The sequence below is a fragment of the Tiliqua scincoides genome, chromosome 1 (assembly GCF_035046505.1).
Source record: "Tiliqua scincoides isolate rTilSci1 chromosome 1, rTilSci1.hap2, whole genome shotgun sequence".
NCBI classification, from domain to species: Eukaryota; Metazoa; Chordata; class Lepidosauria; order Squamata; family Scincidae; genus Tiliqua; species Tiliqua scincoides.
In genome coordinates, this window is record NC_089821.1 from 260,418,856 (window position 1) to 260,437,752 (window position 18,897).

Genomic DNA, 18,897 nt, shown 5'->3' on the forward strand with positions numbered 1-18,897 from the left:
ATTTAAATTTAAGCTCTCTCAAACATCAGCAATTAAAAAATGTATACAGCAAGTCCCCAACATACATCCTACTTCTGTTCCAGATGTTTGTCTGGAAGTTGGAACCAAAGTAAGTTGGAAAAGTGCTACTATGCCTGCATGAAAGTACAAAGCTGGAGAGAGTGCACCTGCTTAAAAGTGCCAATGCGGCCATCCAGCCGGCTAGTGCTCACCCAGTACTTTTGAACAGGCACAAAACCACAAGGCCACAGACTGTGCCTGTGTGAAAGTGCTAATGCAGTTGCCCATAGGTCAGACGTCTGTAACTTGGGTGGACCTATATGTACCATTTCAAAGAGAAACACTAAGGTGCTAAAGCCTATACCTGATCATGTTGATGAACTAAACCTTGTTTTATACATCCAATGGATACAAGGCTACCATGCATCATATCTGTAAACTGTAGATGTCCAAGGGCTCTGGCAGTCCTCAGGCATGCCATCAAAGCCCCAAGTGCACCTCTGGTATTGCAAGTTCCTAAATAAAACAATTTAAGACTTGTTAAACACATATTTAAGGCATCAAGCTTTCTGCAGTTCTGATGAATATGTCCTGATTTCCTTGTGAAGCCAAAACGTTTTCATAATTCGTCTTTTGTCTGAAACACAGAAAGGATTCAGATAACAATAAAAATACCAAAAAGCAAAACTGGCAACCTAAAAGTTAACTAATTTCCTGTGGTGCTCACAAGTACACATCCCTAATGAAGCAGATCCCCACCTATAAAAGATCTAGGCCGTTAACATTTAAAATTCCATAGCAATACTTTTGGATAATTTTCTTAGGGGATACTTGAAAACCAATTATGCTGTTTTCCAAAGACTGCTAAACAAATGAAAGGATACAATGACTGTGTACATTCAGTTTAAAAAGTGGCCCTCTTCTGCTTTCTGTAGAACATTAAGATTAACACTATGTTGGTCCAGGTGCATTTTGGAGTGCATTCTTAATGTCACTTGTGAAAAGTGACATCTCTAGTGTTACTTTTGTCTTTTTATAGCTGTCTCTTACCACCTCTCAGATTTTAATTCTGAAATTCCCTCCTAGGGGAAGTGTGTTACAGTGAAGTGCATCCCTCTCATTTGTGATTTGAGCACTCCAGATCCCAGAGTTTCTCATGAGCATATTTTGCCAACAAACACCTGCTAAAACAAGTTAAATAGCACTATTCCACTCCCACCCAAACTATTTAAACACAACTAAGTCTGATCTCACCAACATTAGTTTCAGCTGATGTCTGAAGGATTTTAATCATGTAGTTCAAGCTTTCAGGGCTGCATTTTAGCAATTTGGGTAGGTAATAATCTGTTACATAGGTGGCTTGCTCTGGATTCCCGTCACACAAAATGAGAAGCAGGGGAGACACCCATGTCTCATGCCACTTGTCAATCCAGCCATTTCCTTCTAATACAGAAGTAAGATGCTTCTTGTGATTCGTAAACATGGTTTCCAATAGATCACTTGCATATGGTGCAAAAGACTGATCATTCATTACATCCAAGATCTGTGAAGGAATTGTCCTGTCCATTTCCAGAATATTCTCAATGCCAACACACTCTACAAGGCAGCCAAGTGATGAGTATTTGCCTTTTACATGCCACTCTAAACTTAGCAAATTCTTGGTCAACATGGAAAAGAAAGGGTCTAGTTTTACAACAGATTCTTTCACAGAAGCATGATGTATTTGGAGTAGATTTTTGAATATCAGTTTGGTCTGGTGCCTCACAGCATCCAAAGGATGTTCCCAATGCGCATATACATAATCCAGCATTTTTTCAACTATGTTCGAGTTTCCATTGAGACTGAGCTTCAGGTTTTCAGAACTTGACTGAAGAGTATCCAATGCTGAATTCGTCCAAATAGTTAAAATTCTGGACAAGGATGCTGCCATGGAAGATTCTTTTAGCCTTTAAGAAACAAATACAGCAATGAGATAATGGCATTCTTTTAAAATTGGCACTATTTTTTATCCCAAAATGTCTGCCAAGTTTCACAGCATTACTAAGCAACAATTACTACTGCACTTGACACTGAACAGGTTACATTCTAATTTAAGTTGTTTATGCTTGCAAATGTATCACAGCACAGCATTTTACTGTGACAAAAAGTACAGTAGTTGTAGAACAAAATAATTTGAGATGAATCCTTGCCCTTCACTCATGACTCGCACCGCTCTGTTATCTATCCTAGCTGCAAGAAATACCAGCACAAATTTCCCCAAACCATATGAACTCAGCTGTGCTGCTCAGGAGACTGCACAGGAGGAAGAGAGCTTGGAAGAAGAGAATGTTTAACCCCTTCATTCTGTGCTATTTTCACCAAAAATCTGATCCTCCCCAACTGCTAAGGGTTCCCAAAGATGGCTCTCCAGAGTTTCCTATATAAAGGAAATACAGGAATTTTTTCCCTTCGGAGTTCCCTGTATTTGAACATGACAGGAAACCATGTTTGTTTAAAACTGTGAGAGGAAGCTTTCAATTACTTCCTCTTGTGCAGAGAAAAAAGGGGCACACATGAGCCAGCAGTTCATGCTAGTACATTCTCAGCTCAAAAAAACAAGATCACAAAGTGCCACTCTTGGTGGCTGACACAAAACAGTTACACTCTGCTTTTATTTTAATGTGCCTAAGGGTGCAATCCTAACTTGCACTTGGGCCGGTGCAAGTCCCTTGTGTCAGCCCAGGAGGGTCGCAAATATGCCATAAGGCACATTTGCACCTCCTCGAGAGTCAACTGGGCTGGCATGTGGAGGCGTGCCGGCCTGCAGAGGCTGAATCCAGCCTCCACACTGATGGAGGGAGTGAGCCTTGTGTCGGCTCTGCGGAGGGCGGGGAGGAAGCGAGAGGCAGGCATTCCGGGATGGGGAGGGCAGTCCCAGGGGGCGGGCGGGCTGTTATGCCGGATCCTAGCCCCAATACCCAAGCAACATGGAGCAGCTTCTCCTCGGACATGCGCTCCTCAGGAGGTGGCACAAGTCCAAGGAGACCCATAGGGGCTTCAGTGGCTTAACTGGGAATAAGGGGAAGAGTTTCCCCTTACCTGCAGCTGAGCCACTTTGTAGCCCTAACTTGTGCTGGATACAGCACAAGTCCCCTGGCTTGCCTGTTCCAGTGCAAGATAGGATTGCGCTGCACATCCAAACGTCTTTCCACAGCACTGCAAGGCTGTCCTGCTGGGGTTGGCATGCAGTATTGTATTGTTGTATTACAATTTTAACAGGATACTGTTTTAGCACAGTAAATTTAATTTAATAATGTGTGATTTATATATGAATATTTAGTCTGTTCATCTATAACACACTAGTCCCAACAATTCCTAGAAATTGGTGAATCAGAGTTACAATTAAATACATAAAAACTACATGTTTACCGTTTACTCAAGCTCAACAAAGCCAAGGCAATATCCAAGAGCAGTTTCTCTCCACTTGGACCCATGCTGCTGTTTTTCCATTCCAACATGGCAAGTGCTCCATGAGAAAGGAAAAGGAGAACTGAGTCAGAAAGGTCCACAGTGCAAAGATTCCCACAGCTATCCATAAACCACTCTGGTATGTCTGAAGTCCGCGAGCCAAGAAGCAAGTCACTAATCTGCAAAACAAGCACATTACTACTGCAGGAAAAAATAAACCACAGATATCTATGCCATTACACAATTGCAAGGAAGTCCAATATGTCTGATAAACACAAAAACAATTTTCTTTCAATATTTTGCCTGTTTGATCTAGAAATATAATGAGATGCTTTTCCTTCATTCCTCCCTTATGTCTTGCCTTGAACCTTAGATTGTAAGCTTTCAGACTGGGACAAGCTTTTGTACAGCACTTTGTAGTTTTAAGAACTTTTATCAATTGTAATGATACAGGGAGCCCTGACACTGATGCCCTAAGGTTAATCAAAATTAAATTCTACTGCTGATCAATGCTATACTTTGAAAAGATGGATACTTCCTCTAAACCAGGGCAGTCCAATTTTTAACAGCTGGGGGGACCACATGACTCTGGTGTCACCCCCCCCCCCCCAAGAACATAAGACCCAAAAGTAATTTTTTCAGGTTCTCAGCTCCCAAAGTCACTTGGCAGGCTCAGATGGCAGGAAGAAGAGGTGGGTGCGGCAGGGCTTTTCGATCTCTCTGTCACACTGTTCCAGCTTCTCTTTTGGAGAAGGAGAATTCAGAACAGCACGGCAGGGAGATCAAAAAGCCACTGAAGGGAAAGCAGGCAGTGGGTGGTGGCTGCAGTGGGGCTTTTCAAGGGCTGCTAAAAAGGGCCTCATGGGCCACATGCAACCTGTGGGCCTTGTGTTGGACCACCCTGCTGTAAACATTATTTTCAGAACATGTTAATCATTCAAAAAAGCTAATCAGCAAATCTATTGTCGCCTTCTCTAACACCTCTCCCAATTCTTTTTTCCAGGCGATTCTCATTGCAGAATAAGCCACCGGAACCTTGTTTAATGTCCCATCTTACCCTTACTGTGCACATGTACAGGTTCTAAGTGCAAGTCAGGAGAATGGGACACTTGTAATTGAACTCGGATCTCCTGAGCAATTGAGAAATTTCTGGTAGCGCATGCCTCAGAGCGCAGGACAACAGGAAATGGCCATCTTCACTGGGGATGGAGACGGACCATCAGAATAAAAGAGCTCATCCCACAACAGATTCTATGGTGGTCTATGGAAAAAGTCCTTACAAAAGTCTGGTTACAGACCCCTAGTGTCCACACTCGCCTTCCTTCTAATATCTGCGAGTTATCAGGTGGTGCTACACATCAAACACCTCCACTCCCTTCAAAAACTCAAGAACTGCTGTGCCAAGTGGTACCCAGGACAGGTATTGGGCTGCTTGCTTGCTTTCTGTCCTTTCCATGCCTTCTTCTCTCTAAGTACAACAATCCTTCCAAGAAAAGAATCTTCCCCTGAAAAACATTCTTGTCTGCTTCCCTGTTCAAAGTCAGCTAAGGCTACTATCTAGCACCCTTCGAATTTATCAAACCCTCTATTGCCTCTTTACTTTTGAAATTGTTCCTTTAAAACAGGAGATTGCTGCATCTTGGCTAGGTAGCCCAGAGACTCCTGTATTAACCCCAAGCTTCAACACATATAGAGCACATATAGATTGGTAATCTTGGCCAACTGCATCTCAATATGAACAATGGCCCCATGAACATTGGCCCCAATATGAACAGTCTTCTGTGACTCATGTGCAATCAAATTGATGACACACAGTGCTCTTATTCGCTCCTCTGTTGAGAACGTGTGAAGAAGTCTAGGACTCTTGATCTATCTTTGTACCATTGTGGGCAGAGACCCAGAGCATAGCTCCAGGTCTCCTTTTCAAGGTGGATTCACTAACAAAACAGCTCTTCAAACAACTTGGATGCCCAGTAGTGTACCTTAGAGCACCTGTAGTGCCAGTCAAGAACTGCATGGTTAGAGAGGAAAGTTTCTTCCCTACCCTGCAAGTGAGCAAAGTGCTCAATGGCCTATTGAAAGGTTTGCTCCTTGCCTGTAGCTACTGTTCCAGGTTACAAACAACACTAATCTAAGGAACAATCTTGCAGCACAACTGGAATGCTTGGTTCTTTCTAATTTCCTTCCCCTTCCTCCCCCAGTTTTCTCCCCATCCCCTACTTCCTCCAATACTCCACAAGCCCTGGTTAAATTTCCCTCATTTTTCTAGATACTGATGTCTCTATGTAAAACACTCCCCACTCTATCACCCACTCCTCCATGTTATGTGCTAGCACACCCCTCCTTCTAGTTCAGGGATCTCTAAACTATTTGGCATGGTGTTAAGGGCCAGAAAAATAAATAAATTTTAAATATAAAATTTAAATAAATACATTAGAAAGCCTAAGGCCTTCAGATGGTCCAAAAACGTCACTTCTGGTTTTGCAGGCCTTTAGAAGACATTCTTAGGGGAGGTGCATGGCCTCCCTGGCCCTCAGAACACCCTCCAGATGCAACTGGAGCACATTTCTGATCACATTCAGTTGAGTGGGCCAGAGGCTTGTAGGGGACCAGAGGCTTGTTGTAGGCTGCATCTGGCCCCCAGGCCGGGGTTTGGAGACTCCTGTTCTAGTTACTAAATTTTATGAAATTTTATGAATTAAATATGCCCCATAAGTGCACATGCACAAGATTGCAGTTCACGATTCTTGAGCATAGAAAAAGTTATGAAACGCTAAGAAAAAAAAATCTGCTATAACAGGAGATATGTTTTTGCGCTTCATTTGGGATCCTGAAAACACTAAAATTACTGTATTTTTAGTCCATTTTCTTTTTTCAAGTATCACCTTAACACATGGACTGCACTTGGGGCGCAGTCCCTTGGGGCAGCATAAGAGAGTCGCAAATGTGCCGTAAAGCACGTTTGTATCTCCTCACGGGGAAGCCAGCCTGGCGCTCCAAGAAGCACCAGCCTGCGGAGGCTGGCATAAGCCTCCGCCGCGGCTTCCCTGCAGCCGCTTGTGTCAGCACGCTCACGCTGGCACAAGCAGCAAAGGTAGGCATGGGGGGGCAGGGAGGAGGAGGGAAGGAGGCGTTTCTGGGCGGGGAGAAGGTGGGCGATGGGTGGCCCCAGGGGCGGGCATATGGGGAGCCGGAGGCAGGGCTGGGAACCAGCAGTTATTTCGGATCCCAACACCCATCCCCGCAGAGAACGGAGCAGCTTCAAGCCGCTCTGCTCTCCTCTGACTTGTGCTACCTCCAGAGGTGGTGCAGGTCCAAGGAGACCCACTGGGGCCAGCAGCCCTTACCCAGGGGTAAGGGAAAGAGTTTCCTCTTGCCTCTGTCTGAGCCACTGCTGCCCACAAACCTGCCTTGGATGCAGCGCAAGCCTCCAGGCTTGCCTGCTCCAGTGCATGTTTGGATTGCTCCCTTAGTTGAACTTTTTTAAATAAAGGAAATAACATTACCAAACAAGGTAGTTTTTCAACTGGTTCAAACATAGTCTTAAGAAAGAGAACAACAGCCAATCCTGCTGTCATATGGACAGCCTGTAAGAGGTCTTCTGTATAAAAGAAGAGAAAAAATTTCCTTTAGCAACATTTTTCTAGATAAATATAATTTTTTCTAAATTCTATTTGTCAACATTTATTTTTCTTATTTTATAGAAAAGATATAATTGCTGCACCCATCACATTAAACTTCATAATCATACCAAAAGGCAGGCAAGAATATCAACAGAAAAATTGAGAATTCCTAGAACAAGATACAGTGACAGTCAGGATAAGCTCAAATGAAAATCTAGGAATTAGACCCAGCTCAAGCAACCTGCTCAGCAGGTTAAAATTCAGGTCCCTGTTATGAACCCAAGGAGCAGATTGTTTAATCTTCTAGCCATTAAGAACATCATACTGCAGCACCTAGAAAGAAATCTTATAGAAAGAATTTCTGTCAACAAAAGCTTGGGGCATGGCTTCACTAGGGAGAGTATCATTTGCCAAAAAATATAGCAAGAGTGAAGCACTATGAGTATTTTCATCCCACATATATGCTTTATTTCTCTCAACTCTGTGAAGTTATACAACACTGAGAATTTTCTTCCAAGACATGCAATGCTAGAATGCAAAACAGATCAAATCACCAAGAGGCTCTATCATTCTGTTATAAATGAGCATTGATAAAGATAAGAACAAAAGGGCATTTATTAATACCTTAATAGAATCTTAAAATTTAGTACTGCATTACTTACCATTTATTAAGAAGCACGTAAAAGTATTTAGCAGCCCACACATACTTTGCCAAATAGGAGCATCCACTTTCTTCCAAAGATTCTCTTGCAGATTTTCTTGTATTTTTTGGATTAAGGACATTGAAACTTTAACACCCATCAACAAATCATGCATCAGTCGAGTTTGAGTAATGCGATTTCTACTCAGTTTCCTTCAAAAAACAAATTCAAAATGAGCAGTCATGTTATATCATGCAAACAAAGACAATTTTACTCAGAAGTAACATCTAATAAAATGACCATGTTGTTGTTCTGAGGATGACCAAATTTCATAAGAGAACTTTTCATTCAGAACAACTTGTGTCACTGGAAGTGCCTATTAAACAGTGCCCAGAGTACAGTATAACTAAGTATTCTCCATTCCAAGGAGAACATTCCATTGTTGGCAAAGGCTCTTCAGTCAGCTCTCACATTCAGCATGGGGTTGAACTACAAAATAGTACACTCCCACTGCTCTAAGGTAAGGATCTTCCCCCCCCCCTCTAGAATTAAAAGTCAGAACACTGAGGGGAAAAAACTGGGAAGGATTTGCCCATTGTCTTACCACAAAGTCCAGAGCAATAAATAATATAATTTGACAAGAAATTTTAAGTTCTTGGATGGTCCACTTAAAATGATTTCAAAACTGTTTTGATCAGGGGTGCTCAATAGGTGGATCGCGATATACCGGTAGATCACGAGGCAAAATGAGTAGATCGCCGAGCCCTGTCTCTCCAAACTGTTAATATGTCAGTTTCGTCTAGTGACTAGACAAAACTGACATATTTAGCTGACACTAAACTGACACTGAAACTGACACTTTAGCTGCTCTTCAGGCATGCAGCAACAAAACTGTCGAAACTGACTAGACTACAGCAGGGGCTCCATACATTAAAGGGGGTGTCTGTCAGACGCTTCCTTCCCCCCTGGTAGATCTCTGGGCCTTGCAGGGTTTCAAAGTAGCTCTTGAGCCAAAAAAGTGTGAGCACCCCTGGTTTTGATAAAACACAAAGAACAATTTCTTTTCCACAAAGTAGTTAGGAATTCTAGGAATTACAGATAGATACTGTTTCTCCCCTCTTAGACAATTCTTAAGAGACACAAGAAAGTAATCTTCTTAATACTTCTTATGTCCCTATCTATGCTTTTCACATTTTCCTTCATTTTATGCTGAGCAGTGATACTCACCGGTTTTCTTCCTCTATTTCATGTATAGATTTCTGTAGAAATTGAAGAGCTATGTAATAGAAAATATATTAAATTCTGATTATCTGATACAACAAACTAGCTCCTCAAATAAACAAAACAAAGAAAAAAACCAAATTACAGAAACATCACTAAAATGAATTGTCAGAACTATAATATAGATTTAAGAGCACTTTCCAAAGTGACAGAACTGCAGATCACTAGAGACAGCAGATTCTCTCTCACAGTTTTTCTACTTTGCAACCTAAGAGAGAACTGGGGAACCGGCAATGTCCCCAATTATGGCCACCAGGCATGATGGCAAACTCTTCAGAAAATACACTATTGTTTCAGTTACGTGTACTTAAGTTCCAATCTTATGGTGCCTGGCCATTGGTGGAACACACACTGCGCCGGTAGTAACTGATTTACGACAGCCAAAAAGCAACTGCAGATGGCACATGCTGCCAAGCAGGCAGATAGGCTGGTACAACCTCCTGGGTGCTGGTGGATGGCAAAAGATCCAGTACATAAGGTAAGCTAACGGGGGAGGTGGGGCAGGGAGTAGAGGAGAACGGGGGAAGGTGAAAGGGGCAGGGAGGAGGGTGGATTGGGTCCAGGAATGGGGTGGGTTCAGTAGCAGCAGCAGTTCAGTAACCCCCTTCCTGAGCCTCCATCTACATGGATCAACACAGATTTGCACCAACTATCAAGCTGGCACAGGTCCAAGTTGACCCATAATGGTTCCTGGGGCTTACCCCTGCGTAAGGGAACAAATGTTCTCTTATCCTGAGGAAGCCACTAGAGGCCAAAAACCCCTGTGGGATACAGCGGTAGCCACATTAGTGCTGCTGCACTGCCACACGGGAAGTTAATTAGGACTGGGCTGTTAAGCTTAGTTACAGTAGAAAATTGGGACTAGGGAGTAGTGCCAGGCTGCCACTTTCTACCATCTATATAGCTACTCAAATGAGAAAAATGTCTCTCTCTAATTTCCATAAAGGATCAGGAATCTCTAATTCACATGATGCTATCAAAATATTCTAACACAGAAATATGATTTTACCTTCTTTGAACAGGATATGCACACTAGATTTACCTAGAAAGAAACAAAGTATATTCAGTATATTTTAGTAGCCAGTGCAACATCAGCATAAGTTCTGTCTTTTATATATATATATATATATATATATATATATATATATATAACCTTCAACATTGGAAATCCAAATACATTAAAAAAATGAATCATACCTACACTGGTATCCTCCATACAGGAAGCAAGATTGTCCATAATATTTCTATAATGAGAGAGGTCAGTAGATTTTAATTCTTCCCTAAGGCAGCCAGCAAGACTGACTGTAGCTTCTGCCATAAGAGGCTCAGGAAGGCCATTCAGGCAGCTGCAATTGAAGAGAGCATTGCTGGGTTACCTAAATACTAAACAAATTCAAGATGTGTCAACATATGCACCTGGATCTATACATGGACCATAACACTTCTGTGGCTCCAGTATCTTAGTTTGTTCAAACTTCGTTCACTTGCACATAAAGAGGAGGAAAAGTGTGCAAACATGAAGCTTGTGTGGTCACACAGAACCATGACTAAACCATGGCTCCACAGGGTCCCAATCAGGTCCATGATCATCACTGCAGTTTGGAGGCAAAAATTAAATTTTATTTCTGAAATTCAAGGAAGCAAAGAGTAAGCACTTTATTATTGTCTATTATGATAACTAAACTTTGGTAGTGTATATCATTCTTTTGTATCTTTAATATGAGGAGAGAGGACAGTTATCGCCAATATTGTTCTACACTTACAATGTTTAAACTACCAACTGGATGGTAATTAATGTCATCCTTCAGATGACAGGCACATCCCAAACACTGAAGAAAAAGTCCATCTAATCTAGCATTCTGCTTTCCACAATGGAATTCCTTATGTTCCTTATGTCTCGGAACAATCTGAAAGCAGGGCATGAAGACAGAAGTCCCTTTTTGGCTCTTGGCCACTAGTATTCAGTGGCATATAGCCTTTACACCACAAAGGTTCCGTACAGCCAATGAAAGAACTCTTCTCTGTTCACTTATCTAACACCCTTTTAAATCCATCGAAGCTGGTGGTCATCAACAGATCTTGCAAGAGCAAATTACAACAATTAATTATGCACTGTTACCTTGCCAACACCTTTTTCAAGGGGTTCTTTATATCCAGAGATAAGAACATCACTGCCAATATATCTAAACAATTTTTGACCATGGGATCACACAGATTGTTTGTATGCATCTTCTCCAGTAAAGGCACAATCTATACATTAAAAAAAAATGTTCATCTTATTTTGTTATGTTTACATTATGGTACGTCTTTCCTAAAATACAAATAAATAACTGTCCCAAAATGTCTGGTAAAACAGGTACTTAGTGAATAGTATAAAATCAGCAAGGGCAAAGCATGTGGTATTTAATAAAGTTAAGGAAGAGGTACTGCTGAAGCCCTACTTCAAGGACTAGTTACTGTTTCCCTTGGGAATCTCTCAAAATCAGTGTGTATATGAAACCAAGCATGGGGCTGTTTATTTCTGTGGAAAGAAATGCCATATTTTTTAATAAAAAACAGAAAAATAGGAACCACATAATTTAAAACATTAACTTTTTAGCAAGCACAAATACAAAAATGTAAGTGCAGCCTCTAATTTTATTACTTTGCCTTAGGTAAATGACAACATCAAATAAAACAAATGTTGCCATGTCACATAGGAATGAGAGAATGTAAGGAATGAGAGAATGAAGCCCAACTATTTTGAGTGTCAAGAAGCAGCAGATAAAAAACAAAATAGTCAAAGATCAGGGAGGAAAGTGAATTCAACTGCGGAAAGTACAGTAAGAGCAAAAGATTCAGATCATTTTTACCCAAGAATGTTTATTTTTTACTTGGGCTCCAACTATTCTTAATGAGAATTCAGCCTTCTTTAGTAAAATAACCTACTGTCTTCCTTTAACAAAATTTCAACAGTACTGTTTTTAATACTACTCAAATCAAACCTGTTTGATGCAATGGATTTGCTGAATGCCATCAGACAACTGCATGCACTGCAACAGGTGAGAAGCTAGGTTCTGTCCTTCAGCATCTGCAAAAACTGTACATTGAGGAAAAATGGCTTTGAATGCTAGGTGATCATGCACATATAAAATAACCAACATAATCTGGGATGTGGCTTTTATAACATGACTAGGGCACAAGGTTATGCAGTTGGTGAAGGCTACGGAGACTTGTGGTGGTTCACTCTCACTGAGTTCTATGGGACGTGACTGAGTTGGTGGGACTTTACTGCCTGACTCAGAGCCCTATTCATAATATTTCAGTCATAGAATTGCAAGATAAACAGGGTAAAATGGCTCCTGTCCTCTAAAAAGTCCACAAAATTTTTTAAAAATTATTCTAGTACCTTACCCCTGTGAAAGAAAAGAAGGCACCTGTTAACATTCTGATTTCAGTGACATTATTAGAGGCTTACAAGGTATCTGCACTACTAAAATTGTCAAAACTAATTCAGGGACTTTAATCCCTACCCACAAAAATTGTTGTTAGCATCCTTCAGTCTCGGAAGACTATGGTATCGCGCTCTGAATGGTGGTTCTGGAACAGAGTGTCATCTCTAGTGCGCGAAGCCTGGGTAAGATAGATATGGAGGATAGACTGTTAAGCATGCAGCAAATCCCCCCGCTCCACATCACTGAAATGGTCCAATGGAAAGGCAGAGGCCAATATGGGTTGGTTCCAGCGGCGTCGCAGGAGTTGCCAGAACGTGACTGTGTTCAGCCACAAACTGCGTCAGGGACTCCGGCTCCGGATTTTGCCTCGAGGTTGACTCCTGAAGCTTTTTCCATAACTGGATGTAGCCACAAGGCAGTGGAGGTTTGGGATCAAAGTTGTCCTTCTCTCAGATGAGCTGCCTTCCCAGGCTAACGAGTCCCATCTATCCGGTGGCTGTTTAGTCGCCTCTTACGACAAGTACAGCCAAACTGAGGGGCTATTTTTATCCCCAGCCCCCAGGACACAAAAATTACTCAAATGTAAAAACCTACAATTTTAGTTGACAGAAATGAAACAACTGATAACTTAAGAGTTCTTTGGACACTGTAGTAAATAAAACCCAATCTGTCCTCGGCTATATTTGTATTTGACAACTGAACAAAACAAGATGTTTTGGCTCTAGTCTGCTTCCCACTATAGGAAAACATATTGCTCACAAACGGAGACACTAGCTCAAACTATAGACTTTTAAGTCAGGTGCAGGAAGCAGCTGAGGAGAAATACCTTCACCTTGTGCACTGCTGATACACTGCACAGGAGCTTCTCCCCTATTTGATATTAGTAGCACCAATGGACTTTGCTGCATTAAGACAGGGTGGCGGGACAGTTCCTAGGGTAAGAGAAAGGGGAGTGGCCTTCATGTACCAGCGCTGCTCAGCCCCAGTAAGCCCTTAGGGCCTCTACTGCTTCTTTGTACTGCACAGCACAAGATCAGACTTTTTGCTTGTAATATTTAGAGATATAATCCCTCAACAACAAGACAAACTATATTTTACAAAAACACAAAAAATTAGGAAAGTTCTCAAGGGTATATTTAAAATTTTCTTTTAGAGGTATTATGATAGAACAAAATCAAACACTCCTGTAATGTTTCTCTAGGCTTCGTTCCTCAATGCAGAAACTCTCCTTTCAAAATGGGGTGAAAAGAGCACATAAAGCACAGTATATAAAAGAGCTAATTTTTCTTTTAACTTAAAAGGTATAATCAAGGGAAACATTTAAAAAGCCATTATCGCACCACTGAAATATATCTACAGAGCAAACTAAACAACTTAATTACACTTACAGTGAAGTCTTTCAAGCAGTTGATGATCAAGAACAAAGGCATCAACCTGAATCACTTTCTTCTTCTTTAGAACCATTTTGATAGATTAAAGAGATGCCTGCTGAAAAACAAAAATTACGTGTTGATACTTGGTACCAACAATGCCCAATTTAAAAGCAATGACTGTTCAATTTAAGTTCACCTTTACATTTTACAAAAAAGTTTGTTCCAGCTCATTTGAACTCAAAAAGTTTAGAAAAGATATACAGACGGTATGAGCTGTTCTAAGATTTTCACTGATAATTCACTGTGGGTCAATAAGGTACATGAAGCACTCATACTACTTAACTCTAGCAAAAGAATAGGACACTAGGAAGCTTGACGCAAGGCTCCTGGCAACAATGCTCCAGCATGTCTCTTCCTGTACCACCAGCAGCCTAATCCTATCCACACTTTCCTGGGAGTAAGCCCCACTGACTCAAATGAAACTGACTTCTGAGTAGACATGCATAGGATTGGGCTGTCAGGCTAAAATTCAAAGTTCACCGACCAGGTAACAAGTCCTATTGTACTGTCAGGACTGCACTGAAAGTCTGTCACTGGAATTGCAGGGCTGAATTGTGTTAGGCAGGATTTTAAACCCACAAGGTGAAAGGTAAAGATCAAGTAACCCAGAGAAGCAAAATAGCTCCACCTGGCTCTCATCCCCATGGCCTCATCTGAGCAACATCATCCCAAGAGAAGATTCTGCAAATCTGGGCTCCAGCTTGCTGCCCTTCCTCACACCAGTCACTCTTTGAGCAACTGGATTGTTTCTTACCTAAGACTATACTAGTATTTCTCAACCAGTGGTATGGGTACTGTGGCATCTGAGGTGGTGTCTGGTGATACTTGCAGGACCGCTGGGTATCTGCTGCCCAGAGGCAAGACCAGAAACGCAGTGCAACAAACAGCAGTAGGAGGCTCAGTTCAGCAGGCAGAGCCCCAAAGCATGCTTCTTCATGATCATAAAAGCCATTCTGTCCGGAACCTCCTTGAGCCTCTTCTTGGTGTTTGTTTTGTCGCATCTGGTCTCCCAACCCGGAAGTAACTGGCAATTATGTCACTTCAAAAAGTGATGACACTAACACATGTCTGCTCCTGGCTAGGATCAGAATTGCCCCTTTTGCTGCTTCCTCCACTATGTTTAACCCATTTTTGCCTGACCCACAAGTGTACACATTTGTTCCCTGTTGCGTATATGCAACAGGCACAAATAAGCTAGAAACCTGTTAATTGAAAGTGTACAGATTTTAATGAATCTATTTTAAGAATGTAGCCAGCCTCTTTAGAGGCTTGAAAAGCAGGATACAAATCTACACTATTAAAAAGTTAGATGAGGAAAAAAGAACAAGCATTAGAATGCTAATATCTACCAGCAGTACCACAAAACTAGATTCTATGGACAAGCTCCGTTGAGAACTCACTGGGTACAGGTTAATGGGGCATGAATCTAGAACAAAATTCCAAGCTTGTCTCCATGATTCAATTTATATTTCTCTAGAAAGTTTTTGTTGAAATATAAGGATGCTTTCATACAGTAAAATTGATCCTTCCATGAAAACAGCAAGGGGATGAAAAGTTGAATCCCAGATACAAAACAGAGAGCCCAATCTGACCTTGACACGTCGGCACAGTTGCATTGCATCGCACTGTGAGCCCTAATGCTGGGCCAGCGCTGGCGCTGGGCTAGTGCCGGGAGGTTGCACGGACCGCCAATTCACGGTAAAGAAAGTGGGGGCATGGGGAGAGGCAAGGAGGAAGCATTCTGGGGAGGTGGGAGGTGAGCGGAGGGAGGGTAGGGAAGAGGCGTGATGGGGAGGTGGGAAGAGGGGAGAGGGTGGGCGGGAGGCGTGCCGGGGGAGGGAGCAGCGAGGGAGGTGGGTTCAGTGGAACTCTGCCCCACTGGATCCTGTCCATTTGTGTGGGGCTTGGTGCCCTACACAAATGCCTTCACCTCAATGGTGAATTAAGTAGCCCCATTGCAGGGCTACTTCCTTACCTGGGAGAAGAGGACAAAAGTCCTCTTCTCCTGAGGTGCCACCTGCAGTAGCCCTTGATGTATAGGCTGCAGCGGCAGCCAATTTCAGTGCCGCTGAAGCTGCATGCCACAGGTGCTCAGGATTGGGCTGTGAGACTTGTGTCTTGCAAAGCTTTCCAGAGCATGGTTTAGACCAAGGGTGTTAAACTCGTTTCATACAGTGGGCCGAACAGCAGTCATAGTGCCTCCTGAGGACCAGATGTGACAACATTACTCATTTCTGCCCATTCCACAGGTGTACACATTTGGTCTCTGTTGCATATTGGGCAGAAATGATTTAAGCGGATGATAGCAAGAAACAAGGCCACCTCACATCTCATTAGTCTTAAATCTCACATCACATCTCATTAGTTGCAAACAACAAAAGAGGAAAATAGTAAAATCTTGAACATATTTTCAAGATATGGGAGAGCCCAGTTATCATGTCGGCCACATTTTCAGTTGCACCACTTCTGCTGAGGCATCATTTTGCAGCTCTGTTGCTTCATAAAGTGATGTCTCACTAAAGAAGTAGTGCTGCTAAAAGACCAGCCCACATGATAACTGGACTCTTCTACTGCCTCAGCAGTATCTTCCTCTGTCACTCATTCTTAGCCATTACATGCCTTCTTCTGTCTCTTCCTCCCAGAGCCTCAGTCAGCAGAATGAGCGGTGCTAAAAGGACGGTACCAAATTATCACATGGGCTTCTGCAGGCCCAATATGCCCATGGGCCTTATGTTTGACACCCCCAGTGTAGATGTTACAGACATGCATGTGATCAAAAAGGTGCACCTTTGCTCTTTTTTCTAGGTACTTCTCTCAAGCAGTTTAAAGTGTGCACAATGAAGCAGAAATTCTCATGATAAAGGCGATTGGGGAGAGGAGGAAGAGCTAAGGCTGTGGTTCATACTAATTTCTCTTATAAACTTAATTTTCATCTTGTTGTACATTATGCCATAACCTAGAGCATCTCTGAATAGAAGTAGCCACACAGATGCTGTTTGCAGCAGTTTCCATAAGAAGACTGCATATTTCTGTCCTTAAACCAATCTGTTGACCATCTTACAGCACAATCCAATGCATGCTTATTCAAGTACCACTGGGTTCAACTGGGTTTACACCCGAAAAGTGCACATTACGCTGTAACCTCAGATTTCTTAATAGAAATCAATTGATCTGTTTCTGGGAAAGCTAATTTTTCTGTTCTGCTCCTGATTTGGAAATGAAATCTTAGCTCCAAATAATGTCAATGTCTCTTAGTATCCATCCCCCATCCTTTTAAGACCTTTGACATGAGTGAAACATGCAAGGACATGGTACCTTTCGTCCCTTAAGAAAAACCACAGGCTATTTCACCCCCACTACTTGCTTAGGTTTAATTTGTGGCAGCATTGACCTCCAAAATTTAGTCTATAGGTTCAACAGAATCAAGTAGTATAGCTTTACCTGAACTGTACCACTTCCAGTTGGAGGTAGTGAGGGACTGTTTTATTTTTGTGTGAGAACATTCAAATTCCCTGCACATACAGTAAAAATAGATGCCTGGGAGAACAAGACTGAACCACCTTTCCTGGCATGCTAGATTTATGTTTCTAGACCTTGGATCAGCGTTTCTCAACCAGTGGTACTTGAAGTGATGTCTGGTGTTACTCACAGAACCCCCAAACCCGTCCGCCCCCCCCCCAGGCCTAGCAGCAAGACCAGCAATGCATTGCAATATGGAGCAGTAGGAGGCTCTGCTCAGCGTGCAGGGCTTGAAAAAGCCCTCACATCCAACCTGTGCCTCTTACTGGTGTTTGCATGTTGGGTCTGGACTTCTAAACTGGAAGTAACTAGCGATGGCACCATCACCAGTTACTCCAGGTAGCACTTCCAATAGGTGGACCATGCAAAGTGATCCAGTGTGGGACAGTCGTTGAGAAACGCTGCCTTGGATCAAACCCTGAAAGACAAGTGAAGTCAAGTCTAGCATGCCTCAGAGCATGCACAGAGTACCTTTCCCTCACCCACCCAGAGCCTCTGCTTTAAGAGTCTTCCAGGAGACTCAGGCTGACTCATTGTGGGACTTCAGCATCCCTGACCCCACATGGCATAAGGCACCCCTTCTCAGCTCCCTTTCACAGGGGGTTTGCTAGGAGTCCCTGCCTGAGAAGAGCAAAGGCACCTTCCTGGGGACCAATAACAGCTCTGCCCCTCCTACACTGTTTGGGGCTGGACAGGAAGGAGCCAGGACAGGAAGGAGCCAGGCGCCCCAATGATACAAGAAGCCCCACAGCAGAGAGGTGGGGAGAGCATGAAGACCTCCATTCCTTGAGGCGCCTGTGGGAGACGCTCTGCGCGCCTCAGCCTTGTCTTGTCTTGTCTCCTCTTCCTCCTCCCCCCCTCGCTTACCCCCCAAAGACAGGCCCAGCTGGTCTCACGCGCTCTCTCCCGCGAGTTCCTAAGACCGCCTTCTTACTGCAAGGAGGAGGCGGGGCGCAGCAACAACGAGGCGTTGCCCCGCCCAGCGAGCTACGTCGTTCTACCGAATGGAAAGGAGCGCGGTCCAGCCAATGCTGTAAAGCGCAGACGTTCTAACAGGGGTTCGCAGAGGAGAGATTGACAGCTCAGTTCTCCAATCAGAAAGCAGGAAAGAGCGGCCCTATCAGTGGCGTGTGGAGGCGGGGCATACTGCTAACACTTTCAAATAGAGCTGAGTAGTAGAATTCTTTCCTGGCGCCTCTGGAAGTGAGTCGAGTTAGTGCAGTGGGGGGGCTGAGTGGCTGCAAGTCAGTGCGCTCTTCCTTGGGAGGCGGCCCAGTCAAGGCTGCAATCCTAGCCACACTTTCCTGGGAGTAAGTCCCACTGAACACAATAGGGCTTACTTCTGAGTAGACATGCATAGGCTTGTCCCCTAAAACTCAAGTGGAAGTCCTTATGTTCTAGGACTGCAGCCAGAAGGAGCACTTGGGAAGTGTGAACAGAGGAAGTGTGAACACTAGTGAAAATACTTGTGCAGTGTTTTCTGTAGTGTGAACACTAGGAGGTCCTTGTGCTCGTTCCC

General features: G+C 43.0%; 1 protein-coding gene across 2 annotated transcripts in view; it reads right to left on the reverse strand.

The window, feature by feature from the left end:
• Window positions 1-18,297, reverse strand: part of THADA (THADA armadillo repeat containing) — a 169,580-nt gene extending 151,283 nt beyond the window's left edge. For both annotated transcript variants that reach the window (XM_066624487.1, XM_066624494.1), the window contains exons 1-12: window positions 18,246-18,297; window positions 13,815-13,914; window positions 11,977-12,071; window positions 11,112-11,242; window positions 10,190-10,338; window positions 10,002-10,034; window positions 8,939-8,987; window positions 7,733-7,923; window positions 6,954-7,048; window positions 3,409-3,626; window positions 1,255-1,946; window positions 365-516 (exon numbers count right to left, since the gene is read on the reverse strand). In XM_066624487.1, coding sequence (XP_066480584.1) covers window positions 365-516; window positions 1,255-1,946; window positions 3,409-3,626; window positions 6,954-7,048; window positions 7,733-7,923; window positions 8,939-8,987; window positions 10,002-10,034; window positions 10,190-10,338; window positions 11,112-11,242; window positions 11,977-12,071; window positions 13,815-13,890 — 1,881 coding nt within the window. In that variant the 5' untranslated portion in view covers window positions 13,891-13,914; window positions 18,246-18,297. The remainder of the gene's footprint in view (window positions 1-364; window positions 517-1,254; window positions 1,947-3,408; window positions 3,627-6,953; window positions 7,049-7,732; window positions 7,924-8,938; window positions 8,988-10,001; window positions 10,035-10,189; window positions 10,339-11,111; window positions 11,243-11,976; window positions 12,072-13,814; window positions 13,915-18,245) is intronic.
• Window positions 18,298-18,897: the final 600 nt, after the last annotated feature.